General features: G+C 39.9%; 1 protein-coding gene across 2 annotated transcripts in view; it reads right to left on the reverse strand.

The window, feature by feature from the left end:
* The window catches only part of trim66 (tripartite motif containing 66), a 230,461-nt gene that overhangs the window by 40,231 nt on the left and 171,389 nt on the right, over positions 1-18,841 (reverse strand). Inside the window, exons 4-7 of one of the 2 annotated variants that reach the window (XM_043705850.1) lie at positions 16,753-16,885; positions 11,286-11,402; positions 2,034-2,148; positions 329-475 (exon numbers count right to left, since the gene is read on the reverse strand). In XM_043705850.1, the coding sequence (XP_043561785.1) occupies positions 329-475; positions 2,034-2,148; positions 11,286-11,402; positions 16,753-16,885 (512 nt within the window). The remainder of the gene's footprint in view (positions 1-328; positions 476-2,033; positions 2,149-11,285; positions 11,403-16,752; positions 16,886-18,841) is intronic. The other variant, XM_043705851.1, reaches the window with a different exon arrangement.

The following is an 18,841-nucleotide window of genomic DNA, read 5'->3' on the forward strand; positions in this document are numbered from 1 at the left end:
GCCCATTGGCCCATCTGGTGCAGATCTTGTTGTAATCTGAGGTAACCCTCTTTGCTGTCCACTACACCTCCAATTTTGGTGTCATCTGCAAACTTACTAACTGTACCTATTATGCTTGCATCCAAATCATTTATGTAAATGACAAAACGTAGAGGGCCCAGCACCAATCCTTGAGGCACTCCACTGGTCACAGGCCTCCAGTCTGAAAAACAACCCTCCACCACCACCCTCCGTCTTCTACCTTTGAGCCAGTTCTGTATAATTAATGCACACTTTTTTTTGATTGATTTTGCCAGCAATATTGCCCAAGTTGACCATACACACTTACCAGTTCCTTGCTGAATAAGAATGGAATATCATTCTTCTTAGAGACTGCCCAATTGATGAAGTTCAATACATGCTCTAAGTGCTTGCACAAACCCATCACTGCTTGAAGCTGGTGCTCCAGTTTGAGCTTTCGTTCATTTGTGATATTCTGTGATTAAAAGAACGTTGGCATCATTATCACCAAAAAGAGCTTCCATTACACCATATAAAATGTTTATAGTTGTTAATTTACCAAATTAGATGGAACTAAAACTGAAGCAGAAGGGCAGTTATTAGTATGCCTGTGCTGCTTTGGTTTCTCATTTTGTTGAAATTCTCGGCCAAAAGATAGCTGCTAACATATATAGAAGGCGACATTCTCTGATTCCACATTTTCAATGGAAAACTCGGGAGAAACAAATCATAGAATCAGGGATGACGAAATGTAGCGCTATAGCAAACATATATTCTTCCAAGTGCAGCCACTCCACCCCACCCCACCTGTCCCCAAACCAATGAATGGAATATTACTGAACAGCCCCATAACCAAAGAAGAATGATGTTGGTGAATTTGCAACAGATTCTATGATCTCAAGTTCCACAACAAAGGTAGCAATCCAACGGGGGTGATCATTTGAACAAAATATTAAAGGCTGGAAAGGACTCAGAGATTTGTGATTTTGAATCTTATTTCCCTATTATAGCTATTTGGTCAACTATAATTGCAAAGGGACTCATTTATCACCAAAAGTAGTTTTAGCATTCTAGGTAAATTACTGCATTCTGTTCTTCACAGCAAACATTCTAAGGTGAAGGTGAGTTCTAGTTAAATATTAGCCCATCAATGCATTTTGTTTCCACATCACTTACAACCCATTCAAGAATTTTCTATTGAGAAAGAATGATTTCTTCCCCAGTTTTAATTATAAAATTAATCTTCCCACATCATAATATTTTTCTTCAGACTAGAATTGGAACTGGTAATGAAACACTGCAGCAAAGGCGCTGCATCTATTTGAGTGCACCAACAGATTTCCAAGCTTGCAATATTCGAAATGCCTATAATATAATCTAAGCTGTGCTGTCAGATTGACGGCAAAACAAAATCCTGTTTCTTCAAGAGATGAAATTTCAGAATTATAAATTTAGCCCACGCCCAACCATGAAGATCTGCTTTGTACTTATTTAAAATAAATATTGCCAAATGTATTGGAGCAGATTGCGCACCTAGTTACCTTCTGATTTAGGAATAGTCAGGTCCTGCGAGAATTACAAAATAATATACAAAATGACCACAAAAAATACTTTATAAACTCATGAGGAAAATAATTGTCATCATTTTGTCAATGGTTTTAAGGTAATAGAACTGCTTAGCTGATACTTCATTTCTGAAGTACGACAGCAAGTCATATTGAAAGCAGGTGATCCATTTCAGCTGTGATGAATATGACATACATATTGAAAATTGCTTCTAACGAAAGCAACCATAAGTGAAACTATAACAAGAAATAAAAACATTTTATGACATTCATGGTGTACCACTATATTACCTGGTTACTGATGACCAATAACTGACATTTAAACACAATACCATCAGAATATCTCTTGAAATTCCTTAAAGTATATTGAAACCCAACAAATATCAATTATTGCAGCCTTAAGCAGCAATTCGGTTTTTCAAAATAGTTGCAAAGTTAAAGTAGTTTTGCTGCATCAGAAAGCCTCACCTCCAACTGGTCCATGAGAACATTCACTCGTTTGTTTAATTCATTCATCATGATCATCTTCGCCATCTTAATCTGATTTTCAACTTTTATTCGTATTTGCTTTACTTCATTTAACCTACAAGATAAATTCCTGTTCAGTAAAAACTTACTTTGAATAGACACATATTTGCATTAATTTGGTTAAAGTGAATCAATTACAAAACTGTCCAACCGCATCAGGGGCCATGATTCTATTATAATTCTAATAAAAATAAAATTAGAATTTGTGGGAGTGGGGTCTGGGAGAATTCTTTTTTCTATCGATTTTCCACACACAGCCTCTCCAACTAAGATCAAGACCAGCGACCAATCCACCATCTATGTTATTGCATCATAGGTAACTTACACATATCAACAGGCTGAAATCTTGGTTCAGTTATCCTTCTAATTTATTCAGACCTGTCTCACTTTCACTTTGTACCTCTGTAAAATGCTACATCAAAGATCAAAAGTTAAATAACTGAGGAATCACAAGTGCGAAACTACCTGTGAATGAAAAAAAAATCTCCAATTTTCTCCATTCCCCATCCACCTGAAGGTGTTGATTCCCTCACTGAGGCATGGTTCCATGCAGAGTGGGCTAGGAACATAGAAACATTGTTGCTTTAAAGAAAAGGATTACTCCAGGCTATGTTCAAATTAACCTAAAGAAGGGTAATGAGAAGGTCAATAATTGTGTCTACATATTTAATTCCTTCTTTGCTACCAAAAAATGAAAACAAAGCAGAGGCCAAGAGCTGGCCTTCATGAATGCAGGGAAAATAATGGGAGGAGTTCTGCCTGCTAGTCTTCAAAACCTATTAAGAATGAGCAGCAAATCTGTGGCTATTTCACCTATCTAGAATCCGCTGAACAGAAAAGAGAAAGATCGAATAGAGGGAAGGTAACTGAATAGAATGAATTATGACAAATCAAAACGAATAGTGTCATGACTCTCTTTCTTGAGATACATGAATTTAGCCTTTTAGCACCTTCAGCACATGAACTATACAGATGTAGAGCGAATATGTAGTACAGAGAAAGGCCATTTATCCCAACCAGTCCATGTGTGTATCTCTGCTCCAGCTGAACATCCTCTATCCTTCCTCATCCAACTTTATTGGCATAATTCTCTGTTCCCTCTCCCTAGATTCATCTGTACTATTACTCACAAAGACTCCATGAGGTCGTGTTCTAATTTCACAAAATTTGTTTTGAATTTTGTATTTGATTTTTTTTAGGGACCATCTTATATTGATTTGCTATTTCCCATGTAGAAATGCTTCCTGTTTATTCCATCAAAACTGTAAACATTTAAAAGAACTCTATTAAATTATCTCCAGTCTTCTCTTTTCAAGCAAAATTAAACTCAGCCTGTTCATCAAGAATTTGATTTGATTTATTATTGTCACATGTACCAGGATACAGTGAAAAGTATTGTATTGCATGCTAACCAGACAAATCAGGGTAACAGAAGAGTGCAGAATATAGTGTAACAGCTGCAGAGAAGGTGCAGAGAAAGATCAATTCTAATATATGAGAAGTCCGTTCATAAGTCTATTAGTTATATAAGTATATAAGTCTGTTCATTTCCTGATGGGTAAGAACTTGCAGTTCCGGTTCTATTCTAACTGCAGTTTTGTGCACTCTTCAGTGCTTCAATATCCTTTTTGTAATGCGGTGACCAGAATTGTTCAGAGCCATCTAACCAAGGTTCAAATAAGTTTAGCATAATGTCTCTACTTTGCAATTCTATCCTTCTATAAATGAATGTGAGCCCTTGTTTTGTTCCTATTATGACATATTGACCTGCATCATAACTTTGTATTTTATGTATTTAGTATTTGTACTCCTGGATCTTTTTGCTATACACCCTTCTAAATTTACAAGTAATCTGCAATCTACTTATTTTTCTGACAAAAATAAACTGCACTAGTTCGAGAAGGCAGACCACCATCACTTTCTCAGTGTAATACTAAATAGACAATAGTAGCACACATCAGTAAAACCACACAAAATTATTAAAAGAAAAGGAGCGGATTCTTCCTCGTCTCTTGACCATCACTTATTCCTTAACCAATAAAACTAAAAAATAGATCATCTCCTCACTTCCCTAACTATTGTTTTAGAATACTTATCTACATTTGAATACATTGCAACAAAGACTACACTTCAACATATTGGCCATTAAACATTTCTGGGGCATGCTATAGATGATGAAAGTATTAATTTTTTTTAGATTAGATTAGATTACTTACAGTGTGGAAACAGGCCCTTCAGCCCAACAAGTCCACACTGACCCTCTGAAGCGTAACCCACCCATTCCCCTATATTTACCCCTTTACCTAATTAAAGTACTTTCTTTCAAACAGTGTAAGGTCTGTGCGGTAACTCAGTAGTAATCACCTTACATTTATCTTTTAAGCACTATTTCAATTTTAGTAACACGAGCATAGCTGTGACCAAAGTTATTAATTATGAATATAAGCAAGTCATCAGGCAATATTCATCCAGTAAGGATGATCCAATCAATGTGGATAGATGGTTAAAGGATTTGACAGAATAGGTGCAGACAATCTTTTCCTAGAAAGACTGCAGAACTGGGAGGGGAACAACTTCATTGTTTAAGGGCAATGTCAAGGAGCACTTCTTCACAAAAAGGATTTGGGAAAACCACAACTCTCTTCTCTCCCAAACCTATTGAAACTAGGCCAATTTAAAGTTTTGAAACTGACATTGATAATGTTTTGGAATAAAGAACCAAGACAAACGTTACAGAACAATTATGATCCAATTCATGACTGGCTAACATAGAAAGGGGGGGGGGGAGTGAGTCTGGATAGAATGCCAAATGGCCCATTTCCACACTGTAGGGTTTCTATAATTCTATTCCATGATCTACGACAGTACTCAACAGCAGATTTACATGCAAAAATCACATCCCATCTTCCTAATAAGGACAACCTTCACCTTGTATATGATGACAGTGTTGCCAGATCTAACAGCTCAAACTTGGTCCACAGCTACTAATGGATAACTAACAGCACAGCAAACACTGTGATGCACAACCAATCGCTTTTATCAAAAAACTACAGCCCTCCAAATCCACACATAAATGGAGGTGGATAATTCAACAACTAACTGGAGAAGGGTCAACAATTCCACAAAGATAGCAGAGCAGAGATCAGAATGCAAAAAAGCAAAACTGAACATGTGCAACTACCTTCAGCTGGAAATGCCAAGTTGTCCATCACAAATGACAATCTTTTGATTCACTCCATGTGACATTAAGAATGCCTGATGGCACTGTGCATGGCAAATGCTATGGACCCCAATCGCATTCTTGTAGTAATTCCAAAGATATATTCCAAAACCAACTGTACCCCTAGCCAAGTGGTTCCAGTACAGCTGTAACAAGTGAACTAGCTCTGTGTAGAGTGCAGACTTCTGTCAGAATTACGTAACACAGACTCGAGGCTTTTCTTGCTTGGCTGATGTTCTGAAACAACAAAGCTAAAAAAAACTTTACCAAGTGATTCCATCTCACCGAGAAGGCTTGAGGCAATTTCATTTCAACAATGTATTCTGAAAACTGTGCTCAAATTCCGACAGATGTGACAGATTGTACTACAGCAGCTGAAACAATCAACAGTTTAAAATCATCAAAACTATCCTGCATAAACAACACACAACATTCTTTTTAAAAGGCAATTTTCTCAATCTCTTAATTCTAATGAATCTTGTAAAACATTCTAGGATCCTGATCCACATCTTTGCCAAAAAGTAAGCAAATCTGCATAGGGCCATTCTGTGGAATTGTGGGGAACAATTAAGATTGCCTGATGGAAAAATTGAGAGTTGTAGTGCTGGAAAAGCACAGCAGTTCAGGCAGCATCCAAGCAGGAGAGTCGACGTTTTAGGAATTCCTGATGATGGGCTTTTGCCGGAAACGTCAATTCTCCTGCTCCTCGGATGCTGCCTGACCGGCTGTGCTTTTCCAGCACTACACTCTTGACTCTAATCTCCAGCATCTGCAGTCCTCACTTTCGCCCTGATGGGAAAATTGGCCAACACTCAGGCTATAAATCAATAAGTTAAAAAGGACGGTGGCAAAAGGTCAGAAACAGTAAACATGACACAGGTTGAATGTACACCAATTCTTTAACCTTAACAAACTTTCTCCAACCTTCCCTAATGGATCCTTGTATATTCTGAAATGCAGATTTTAGTCTAAACAAATGTTCATATGCAAAAACAAGATTATGGAATGATGTGCGTAACTCGATGTTTTGGAAATTCAATAAGGCAACACACAAAGTTCAAGTTTACTAGCATAATGAATGATGAACATCTAACGATAATTTCTTTCAACTGTCAATATATTTTTAAATATAAAAGTCCTATCCTTTTCTCTATAAAAGCTCAAAAACTTAGAGAGCAGTAGAGGACAACTTGTTTCTCCGTCTCTCAAGTTTTTAGCCAAGCTACATTCAGTATTTTGAAAAAAAGCCGGATATTTTCAGTTCAAAGCTGTTTTAAGTTTTCCTCAAGTTTATTGATTTAGCTCTCACAGATCCCTGTTAATTTAAATCCAATTCAATAATTCTTCATCAGTGCAACAAGCCTTGTTGAAATGTAATCTTTAATTTTTTGAGATAAATTATTTCTAAACAGAGTAACAAACAATACCAGATCTAACAAGGGAAGCTACCCAGCAAAGCGTAAAATTGCCCAGGCTTAACCTTTACACAAAAAGCCAGATAAATCCAATACAGCCTGTTACCAAAGTTGTCTACTTTTAATCTTCAGCAAAATGATGGAAGGTGTCATTGTAACAGTGCCATTACATAGCTCTTAAGTAGTTCCCTAATGTTTTAGTATCAGTTCTATCATTATCGTTATGTTCCAGATCTCATTAAAGCTTATGACTAAACATGGACAAACCTGCTGAAGTTCACAGTAATTTAACTATGACAGGTGTTGTCAACAAGGTATAAATTTAACCAAATGTGGAATTAAGGGCCCCTACCAAAATTGATGTCAAGCAGAATCAGAAGCAGACAACTCCATTAGTTGGAGTTATACATAGCATAAAGAAAGGAGCCACAAGACATTGCTATAGGAGTTCCTCAAGGTAATGTCCTTGCCTCAACCATCTTCACTGCTTCATCAACAATATTCCCTCCACAATAAAATCAGAAGTCAGGATGTTGTTTATAACTGCATCGTGGTTGGTACCATTGGTGATACTAGCAATAATGGAAATATCCATTATACAGCAAAACCTGTACAATATTTAGGCTTGGGCTAATAAGTAGCACAAACATTTGTGATACACAAGTGTCAGACAATGGCCATATCCAACAAAAAAGAATTTAACCATTTCTACCTGATTTTCAATAGCTATTACCATCACTGAATCTCCCAACATTAATATATGGTTGGTCACCACCAATTTTAAATGGATTAATCACCTACGAAATGTGAATAAGTATTGTGAGCTGATCAAAGACTGGAGATTCTGTAGTGTATAAGTCTCCTGACACCCTAAAACATATCCACAATCACATGGCAGGAATATAATGGAATTTTCCCCACTTCTGTGATCCCAGACAAGATCTGCATTTTGGTTGAATCATTGAATCCCTACAGTGTGGAAACAGGCCATTTGGCCCAACAAGTCCACACTGACCCTCTGAAGAGTAACCCAGCTAGACGGGCTCGTTGGTCTAGGGGTACGATTCTCGCTTTGGGTGTTCCTCTCGCAGATCTCCGAGAGGTCCGGGTTCAAATCCTGGATGAGCCCGTGTTTCTTAAGTGGGCAGCACAGTGGATAGCACTGCTGCCTCACAGCGCCAGAGACCTGGGTTCAATTCCCACCTCAGGTGACTCTCTGTGTGGAGTTTGCACATTCTCCCCGTATCTGCGTGGGTTTCCTCCGGGTGCTCCGGTTTTCTCCCACAATCCAAAAATGTGCAGGTTAGGTGAATTGGCTATGCCAAATTGCCCGTAGTGTTAGGTGAAGGGGTAAATGTAGGGTGATGGGTCTGGGTGGGTTGCGCTTCGGCGGGTTGGTGTGGACTTGTTGGGCCGAAGGGCCTGTTTCCACACTAAGTAATCTAGTAATTCCCCTACCCTATAAAACCCTACATTTACCCCTGACTACTGCACCTTGAACACAATGGGCAATTTAGCATGGCCAACCTGCACATCTTTGAATTGTGGGAGGAACCCGGAACACCAGAGGAAACTCACGCAGACATGAGGAGAATGTGCAACCTCTACACAGACAGTTGCCCAAGGCTGGAATCAAACCGGGGTCCCTGGCACTGAGAGGCAGCAGTGCTAACCACTTAGCCACCATGCCGGCCCCTTAAAACCTGGTTAGGGACCAGTAGGGTTGTCAAAATTTTAAAACTTACTTGCTTACTAAGAGAATAAAGCCATAAGATTCCACTGGTTTAAACAAACAGAAGACATTTTACTGTATAATAGTCAGCAAAGCAGTCAACACTCTCTCATACTTTTAACATGCAGAATTAACAGGCGATAAATATGAAACAGGCAAACTATGGTCAAACAAATCACTCACTAAATGGCAGATGCAACAAATGGCAGATTCCTCAAATTTCTTAGCCAACCAACCAGACATCGACAAATAATTGAATCACAAAGTTCCTTAAAACACTGTCTTTGTTCGAGAGATTTCAGCTACTCTCTTTGAGAGACAACCTCCGATTCCTCTCAAAAGCCACTCCAACTCAGTCTGCCCCAATGATTGCTCATTCCTAGTGCTCAATCTGTTCTCCAATGACAATGTCGACTAGATTAATTAGATTGCACCATAGCATCTAGTTCCAGCACTCTAGTCACAGAGCTAAACTCTATGGGTCACAGGCTTTCCCTTGCCCTGGCTACTAACTGCACTGAGCAATTACTGCCCATAGGCCTCCAACTTCAGGGAACTGAACAGACCCCTTAGCTGCATGGCACTGACAACCTGCAGTAACCTCTGCTGCTCTGAACTGATGGAGTAAACAACCTTTCACTTTCACTGAGCTGATACTGTTCCCCATAGGCTGCTCTTCACGGCACCCTCCAAATTGATCTGTGACATTCAATCTCCCATGTAGGTCAGCCCCTAGTCTTCAGCAGTGCCTAATGCATCGATTTTCTGTACCTTACCACCTTGAGTCAGACCATGGTCATTCCTTACAATTGCCCTGGCTCAACAAAAAAAAAATCACACACAAAAATCTAGAAAATGCAGCTTCCCTCAGTCAACACTCAAGAAAATTGACACCATCCAGAAAAAGCATCTCAATAGATAGACATACCATCCACTTAAACATGCACACTCCCCATCTTTGGTGCACAGTGGTTGCTGTGTGTGCCACATACACGATGCACTGCAGTAACTCATTAAGGGTTCTTAGCAAAGCACATACCAAATTGGCAATCTAAAGTAACTTGAACAACAAGGGCATGGGATACATGGGAACAGCAAGTTCCTCTCCAAGCCATGAACAATCTGGTTGAACTGTACTGCTTTTCCTTCCCTGCCATCTAAAACTCCATTCCTAACAGCACTATTGGTGTAGCTACAACTGCAGTGGTTCATGGTGGAAGATCATGATCACCTTCTCAGAGACAACTAGAGATGGGCAACAAATCCTTGATTTGCCAGCTCTGCTCTAATAGACAAAATGTATTTCACATTTCTGAGAGGACTGAGCTACTCTGGAGAGTACCTCCTGTGTTAGTTACTTTTTCCTGAATAACATAACGCTAGTAATATGAATTCTGTACTGCAAGTGCTAAAACCTGGAGAAATAAGATTTCTTGAACAGGGCTGAAATGTGCAGCTGCAGCTTTTTAAAATGGCACTAGAACTCACTTTTGACAAACTTTAAGCTTGGATATTGTCTACAGTGCATTGTTTAGAGATGGAAAATGGCCTTTAAATTTATATGTTGAAATGTTTTGATTGGCAGCAGTGAAGCAAAAAAGTTGAAATCGAACAAATTAGTCCAGTACAAAAATAAATTAAATGTACTATATAAGTAACCAAAACCCAACAGATGGAAAATCACCTCAAAGATGCAAGACATGCAGCTTAAGAAATTTAAGTGCAATTAGTTTTGGTTACTGATTAGCTCAATAACTAGTTCCTGTGCCTGACGTACACCAGATATTGGGTCTCAGGTTTCATAGTCAACAAGCTAGTGAGCCGCAGACACATAACAGGAATCCCGAGTCAGCTCTTCATTGAACAACAATGGAAGACTGTGCCATGCCCATTGATCCGTCAGGTGATTTTAAAGGCGATATTGGCAGATTTCAGAACAAATTGTTTCAATAGATTTTGTTACCAACTCCAATGTCAAAAAATTACACTTATCAAAGTCAAATTATATGTTTTTAATTACTAATCGATTTGACTTTAGAAATTTAATTGACTAATTTCAATTGACTCTTTAGAAAGGTCATTATTGATTGAATACGGATGATGTGGAAGTGCCGGTGTTTGACTGGGGTGGACAAACTCAAAAGGTCACACAACACCACTTTAGAGTCCAACAGATTTATTTGAAATCACTGTCGATAAAAAAGTGGAGCTGGAAAGCCACAGCAGGTCAGGCTGCATTGGAGGAGGGGGAGCGTTGATGTTTTGGGTTGGGATGAAAATGTCGACTTTCCTGCTTCTCCAATGCTGTTTGACCTGCCTGTGCCTTTTCAGCTCCACTTTTTATTGACTTCCAGCATCTGCAGTCTATACTATCCCCAAGTATTTGAGATTGCACAAGCTTTCGGAGTGCAGCCCCTTCATCAGTTGCAGTGAGAGAACAGGGCACACAGACAGTGTTTATATCTGCCTATGAACTCCAAATCTGTGTGCCCTGCTCTCTCACTGAACCTGACAAAGGGGCTGCACTCCGAAAGCTTGTGTGATTTCAAATAGACCTGTTGCACCATAACCTGGTGTGGTGTGACTTCTGACTGGATACAGAGTCCTTGAATTAGCAAAGCTATTGCCTTCTTATATTTTAGCAATTAGATTCAGAAGAAACATTTTTTAATATTTAATTTTTTTTTATTAATCTCAGTTTCAATTCTTTTTCTGTCTTGATCAGCTTGAGTAGCTTCATATCGAATAAATGACAGATTTGTAAACTGCCTGGCTGAACTAATTTTAAATCAGTGATTTTTTTGAGTAAAAGTGGATCATATTACCTGTCCTCCACTTGTTTTGCTGTGTTCTGGATGCTGACTTTTTTCTCTTCCATTTTCAGTGTTAATTCCTCCAAAACCATCTTCTGATTTTGTAAAGCATCTTCTAGATATTTGAAACTGTGAACAAGAAATAGGAAAAGCAAATTGATAGAATCAGCATCTCAACAGCCACTGAGAAACCAGACAGGCCCATTTATGATCTTTTATAATAAGCCTCTCCCATCACCACAGAAGTAGCTTCTCCCTACAACCTGCTGGATATTTTAAATATCCCTGATCCTTATTATTGTGAACCAGATCAAACCCCCTTCAAAGCTATCAAGGAGGTAGCCTGCGTTCTAATGTTTATCTTATTTAAAAGGCAATTTTAAGGTGCTGTGTTCCAAGTGTAATTTAATTGGTTACACCACTTGGCTTTAAGCAAAATACACTTTATTCTCACCCTATAGTTAAAATACAAACAAAGAAAGAATTGGTAAAACCGATTGGCTGCAGAGCTTTCTAAAAGGGGAGTGTGAACAGCCAGTCGTCTTGGTGCATATAGGCATCAACGATATAAGTAGAAAATGAGATGAGGTCCTGAAATAAGAAATTAAGGGAGTTAGGAGAGAAGTTAAAGAGGAGGACCTTAGATATGATGCAGAGTTGGGCTGAGGAGTGGCAGATGGAGTTCAACCCTGCCAAGTGTGAGGTTGTCCATTTTGGAAGGACAAATAAGAATGCGGAATACAGGGTTAACGGTAGGGTTCTTAGTAAGGTGGAGGAGCAGAGGGATCTTGGGGTCTATGTTCATAGATCTTTGAAAGTTGCCACTCAGGTGGATAGAGCTTGTAAGAAGGCCTATGGTGTATTAGCGTTCATTAGCAGAGGGATTGAATTCAAGAGTCATGAAGTGATGTTACAGCTGTACAGGACTTTGGTTAGGCCACATTTGGGAAAGATGTAGAAGCTTTGGAGAGGGTGCAGAGAAGATTTACCAGGATGTTGCCTGGAATGGAGAATAGGTCGTACGAGGATAGGTTGAGCGTGCTAGGCCTTTTCTCATTGGAACGGAGAAGGATGAGGGGTGACTTGATAGAGGTGTATAAGATGATCAGGGGAATAGATAGAGTAGACAATCAGAAACTTTTTGCCCGGGTACAACAGAGTGTTACAAGGGAACATAAATTTAAGGTGAAGGGTGGAAGGTATAGGGGAGATGTCAGGGGTAGGTTCTTTACCCAGAGAGTGGTGGGGGCATGGAATGCGCTGCCTGTGGGAGTGGCAGTGGCAGAGTCAGAATCATTGGCAAACTGTATGCGGCAATTGGATAAGTACATGGATGGGTGCTTAAGCTAGGACAAATGTTCGGCACAACATCTCGTGGGCCGAAGGGCCTGTTCTGTGCTGTATTGTTCTATGTTCTATGTTCTATGACCTCAAAGGTAGTGATCTCAGGATTACTACCAGTGCCACATGCTAGCCAGCGTAGAAATGAAAAAATAGTCAGAATGAACATGTGGCCTGAGAGATGTAGGAGGGAGGGGTTCAGATTTGTTGGACATTGAGACTGGTTCTAGGGAAGATGGGACTATTACAAAATGGACGGTCTACATCTGAACCAGACTGGAACCAATGTCCTTATGGGAGTTTTTGCTACCGCTGTTGGGGAGGTTTTAAACTAATGTGGCAGGGGGCTGAGAACCAGAAGAGAAAACAGTAGGCAACGAGGTGGAGACTGGAGGCTGTAAGAATCGTGAAGATAGCATTAATAAAGGGAAGAGAAGGCAGAGAGCAGGTAAGCACAAAAAAACTGGTGGCCTGAAATGCATCTACTTTAATGCAAGGAGTATAGTGTGTAAGGCAGATGAACTTAGGGCTTGGATTGGTGCCTGGGAGTATGACGTTATTGCAATCACAGAGACTTGGTTGAAGGAAGGGCATGATGATTGGCAATTAAATGTTTCAGGATATAGACGCTTCAGATAGGACAGGGAGGGAAGTGAAGGGGGGGGTGGAATTGCATTGCTGGTCAAGGACAATATCATGGCTGTGCTAAAAGAGCACACTATGGAGGTCTTGGGTAGTGAGCCATTATGGGTGGAGCTGAGAAATAAGAAGGGTGTAATACAGCCCCAACAGTGAGCGTGAGGTAGAAGAACAAATAGGCAAAAGATTATGGAAAGATGTAGAGGCAATAGGGTAGTGGTGATGGGAGATTTTAATTTTCCCAACATTGACTGGGATAGACTTAACGTCAGAGGTCTGGATGGGGTAGAATTTGTAAGAAACGTCCAGGAGAGTCTTCGAGAGCAGGATGTCAATAATCTGACGAGGGAAGGGGCCATATTGGACCTGGTACTGGGGAATGAGCCAGACAAGGTTGTAGAAGTTGCAGTGGGGGATTCCTTTGGGAACAGTGACCACAATTCTGTAAATTTTAGGATACTCATAGATAAAGAAGAGAGTAGTCCTCAGGGAAGAGTACTAAACTGGGCCAAGGCCAATTATATCAAAATTAGGCAGGAGAAGCTCGGAAATGTAGATGGGACACAGCTATTTGAAGGGAAGTCTACATTTGAGATGTGGAAGGCTTTCAAAGATAGGTTAGAGATAGTGCAGGATAGGCATGTCCCATTGAAGACAAAGGATAAGAAGGGCAGATTCGTGAACCGTGGATGACAGGAGAAATTGTACGACTAGCCAAGAGGAAAAGGGAAGCATACATAAAGTCTCGGCAGCTAAGGACAGAACGGGCTCTGGAAGAATATCGGAAGAGTAGGACAAGTCTTAAATGAGGAATCAAGCGGGCTAAAAGGGGTCATGAAATAGCTTTAGCGAGCAGAATTAAGGAGAATCGCAAAGCATTTTATTCTTATATAAGAAGCAAACGGGTAACTACAGAAAGGATTCGTCCACTAAAGGATAACGAAAGAAGGCTCTGTGTCGAACCTGAGAGAATGGGTGAGGTTCTGAATGATTACATTGCATCAGTGTTCACTGAGGAGAGGAACATGATGAATGTTGAGATTAGAGATAGAAGTTTGATTAGTCTGGATCACGTTGACATAAGTAGGGAAGATGTGTTGGGTAGGCTGGGGGTAATTAAGGTGGACAAATCCCCAGGACCAGATGGGATCTATCCCAGGTTGCTGAGGAGGCGAGAGAGGAAATAGCTGGGACCCTGACAGATATCTTTGTGGCATCCTTAAACACAGGTGAGGTGCCGGAGGACTGGAAGATTGCTCATGTTGACCCCTGTACAAGGGTAGTAAGGATATTTCAGGTAACTACAGACCAGTGAGCCCAACATCAGTGGTGGGAAAGTTGCTGGAAAAGGTACTGAGGGATAGGATCTATTTATATTTAGAAAAGAATGGGCTGATCAGTGATAGGCAACATGGTTTTATGCGGGGGAGATTGTGCCTTACCAACTTAATAGAGTTCTTCGAGGAAGTGACCAAGTTGATAGTTGAAGGAAGGGCTGTTGATGTCATATACATGGACTTTAGTAAAGCATTTGATAAGGTTCCCCATGGTAGACAAATGGAGAAAGTGAAGTCACATGGTGTGCAGGGTGTTCTAGCTAGGTGGATAAAACACTGGTTGAGCAACAGGAGACAGAGAGTAGTAGCTGAAGGGAGTTTCTCAAAATGGAGAAAGGTGACCAGTTCTGTTCCACAGGGATCATTGCTGGGGCCACTGTTGTATGTAATATACATAAATGATCTGGAAGAAGGCACTGTTTGTATGATCAGTAAGTTTACAGATAACACGCAGATTGGTGGCGTAGCAGAAAGCATAAGGGACTGTCAGAGAATACAGGAGGATATAGACAGACTGGAGAGTAGGGTGGAAAAGTGGCAGATGGTTTTCAATTTAGAAAAATGTGAGGTGATGCATTTAGGCAAGACTAATTCTAGAGCAAATTATACAACAAACGGAAGAGCCTTGGGAAAAGTTGATGAGCAGAGAGATCTGGGGCTTCAGGTCCATTGTACCCTGAAGGTTGCTGCACAGATGGATAGAGTGGTCAAGAAGGCACATAGTATGCTTGCCTTCATTGGATGGGGCATTGAGTATAAGAGCTGGCAATCATGTTAAAATTGTACAAGACATTGGTTTGGCTGCATTTAGAATACTGTCTACAGTTCTGGTTGCCACATTAGTAAAAGGATGTGGACGCTTTGGAGAGGGTGCAGAGAAGGTTTACGAGGATGTCGCCTGGTATGGAAGGTGCTAGCTATGAAGAAAGGTTGAGTAGGTTAGGTTTATTTTCATTAGAAAAAAGGAGATTGAGGGGGGACCTGATTGAGGTTTACAAAATCATGAAAGGTATAGACAGGGTGGATAGAGATAAGCTTTTTCCCAGGGTGAAGGATTCAATAACAAGAGGTCACGCTTTCAAGGTGAGAGGTGGAAAGTTTAAGGGGGATACATGCAATAAGTACTTCACACAGAGGGTGGTGGGCGTTTGAAACGCGTTGCCAGCATAAGTGGTGGAGGCAGGCACTGTCAATTCATTGAAGATGTGTCTGGATGAATGCATGAGTAGGTGGGGAGCAGGGGGATACAGATGCTTAGGAATTGACTGACAGGTTTAGACAGTACATTTGGATCGGCCCAGGGCCTGTTCCTGGGCTGTAAATTTTCTTTGTTCTTTCTTTGTTCTTTGTTCTTTAACTCTATTGGAAAATTTAACAGAATACTAGATTATTTAACTACTGAACAGCAAATGTTTGAATATAACAACATTCCATAAACACGCCCTTAGAAAAGTCAAATTCAGTCTCACATATAATGTTTCTTCAGTTTGTGAGAAATGAACATCAAAAGAAAATTCTGGCAGAGAGAGAGAGAGAGAGAGAGAGAGAGAGAGAGAGAGAGAGAGAGAGAACTCAAGCGTTTTGCTGCAGTAGAGAGGGATGTATGGCAATTTCCACAACCAGCTTCAAAACCCTAACAAGTGCTGAAAGCTGAACTAAAACCTTGGGTCTGTGGGAGCCATTCATGCTCCTATTGTTTAACTTTAAAATAAAACCCAGGGACCTTACAAACTTTTTACTCTATTGGCTTGGACCAGACAGCCCACTTCCCCGTCTCAAAGCACTTGCTTCAAAAAATAACAAGAACAGAATACACCTTATAAAGTCACTGTAGTGTCATACTGTGCAATTCATTTTCTCACCCTTCTTCACTTTGCTCCAACCCTCAAGCATATAATTTTAATTACCTTCGTCCAATGATTTTCTTACTCTCTAATCTTACTCGATCTGAATAAAAAGCGTTCTGTTCTACCCACATACAGAAACTGATTGCAGCATCCCAAAAAAATTCTTAAATAATTCCTCAACTCTGGGGCAAAGTATCCTACACTGGGTTTTGAAAACTAAATTATGCAGCTTTAAACTTGCGGGGAGAAGGGATCTTGCAATTCTCCTATTAATGCTGAATTACAATGCACCTAGATAATCTCCCTCCAGCTTACCTATGACCTTTGTGTTGTGTTAGCTGGCAGTTCCAGCAGGCCAGCACATCGCAGGTCTCACAGAACAGCTTCATTGGCTCTTTAGTGTGAAGCGGACAAAAGAGTGGAAACTCATCAACCTCACTCCTGTCACCTGTAGACAGGATAAATTAAAGATCTCACGTTTTAAATCAATGCAGGATGCAAACAATTTTTAAAAGTCAATCAACTGAAATTGACAACAGCAAGATATGTACTTTATTAAAAGAGTAGCACTCAAAACTAGAATCCAGCAGGCAGAAATTACCCAGACCAGGAACTGCATTAGCTTCAACATACTCTTTCTGTCCAAAATGTACCAACCGTTCAAATCAACAATTCAAATTTTTCAAAGGTGCAAGAATGAGAAAGGCCACTATTGCTGTAAACTGTACTCCACCGAAGGAAGCAAGTTGTAATCTCAAACTACAAGTGTCAGCATACAGTTCAGCCAGATGGCAAATGATAGTTAAAATCCATCACACAAGTAATGGAATAAAGTTGCTTGCCAGCCATACAAACTCCCACAATTATGTTTGACCTTACCCAGGATTAAGGGTCTAATGATTCCCCTTATGATAATCAATTGAACATAGTCTGCTAGATATCTCTGTGAAATTTGTTGGCCTGAGCCTGATTAGTTATGCACTAAGCTATGAGGGAATCTGACTTAGCATTTCTATATCAGTTTAGTGTAATAGTGCAAGTTGAATAAATGCTTGGTTAATGTTTTGGAGTGACAGATAAAATTGCTTGGGCAACAGAACTAACAAGAAAATGACAAGCAGATATAACAAATTACTCATTTTTATCAATAATACTAGCAAATTTATTATATTATTGACGATTGTTATGCATAAGAAGTAAAGCTGCACTCCTGCATGACCCAACTGAAATATATCAGTCTTAAAAAAATTTCTAAAACATAGAGACACCTCAAATTTCTAATGACTTTTGTTTAATATTAATGTAGTAAAATGCCAGAGCATTATTAAACAAAATCTGCCACAAAGCCACATAAGAAATCTTAAATGGTTGTGAAAGACTATACAGCGCCAATGGTGCCAGCACTACATGTTGGAAACTACAAAAATGCAGCAAGGATGCTCCCGACAAGACACATAGTGGCTGTTTAGGGACTAACATGGGCACATCATGCATACGCTGGAAGCATACAGAGTAGATGGATCTAATGTCAGTTTCCGCACGTGATTTTGATTACCTACATTGGCGCACAATTAGTGGTAATATTGTGCCTGTATCATTGGAGTTTTACAACAAGTGGATTTACAAAGGAGTGGAGTCGGAGGAGTTGGTAGGCCTAGCAGAAAAACACCTGCCTCAGGTTACATGGGCTATAGTGGACCTCTAAAGGTCTGTCAAGGTCACCGTGCCAACCTAATCATGAGAGATGCAATGAAATCTCGACACTTTATATTTTCATATAGAAAAAAATGGATATATTGACAATTGTGGGGCTTGGAAGTAACAATAGATACATGCAAGTTAATCTTAATCTTAATCGAAGAGTGTGATGCTGGAAAAGCACAACCGGTCAGGCAGCATCCGAGGAGCAGGAGAATCGACGATTCGGCCATAAGCTCTTCATCAGGAATCATTTCCGGCTGTACTTTTCCAGCACCACAATCTTTGACTCTAATCTCCAGCATCTATAGTCCTCACTTACTCCTACTTGATCTTAATGTTAAACAAACTCAACATATTATTTAAATTACATATAAATAGATAATATATTGATGAAAAGTTCACCCAGTTGGCGGTAGAGGGTTGTTTTTCGGACTGTAGACCTATGACCAGCAGTATTCACAGAGATTGATATTAGATGAGAATATAGGAGGCATGGTTAGAACACTTGCAGATAACACCAAAATTAGTAGGATAGTGGACAGTGAAGAAGCTTATCTAAGATTTCAAAAAGACCTTGATCAATTGGGCTAATGGGCTGAGGAGTGGCAGATGGAGTTTAATTTTGATAAATGTGAAGTTTTGCCTTTTGGTAAAACAAAGGCAAGACTCATACAAATAATGGTAAGGCCCTGGGTAGTGCTGC

Source organism: Chiloscyllium plagiosum, chromosome 16 (genome assembly GCF_004010195.1).
Source record: "Chiloscyllium plagiosum isolate BGI_BamShark_2017 chromosome 16, ASM401019v2, whole genome shotgun sequence".
Classification (NCBI taxonomy): Eukaryota; Metazoa; Chordata; class Chondrichthyes; order Orectolobiformes; family Hemiscylliidae; genus Chiloscyllium; species Chiloscyllium plagiosum.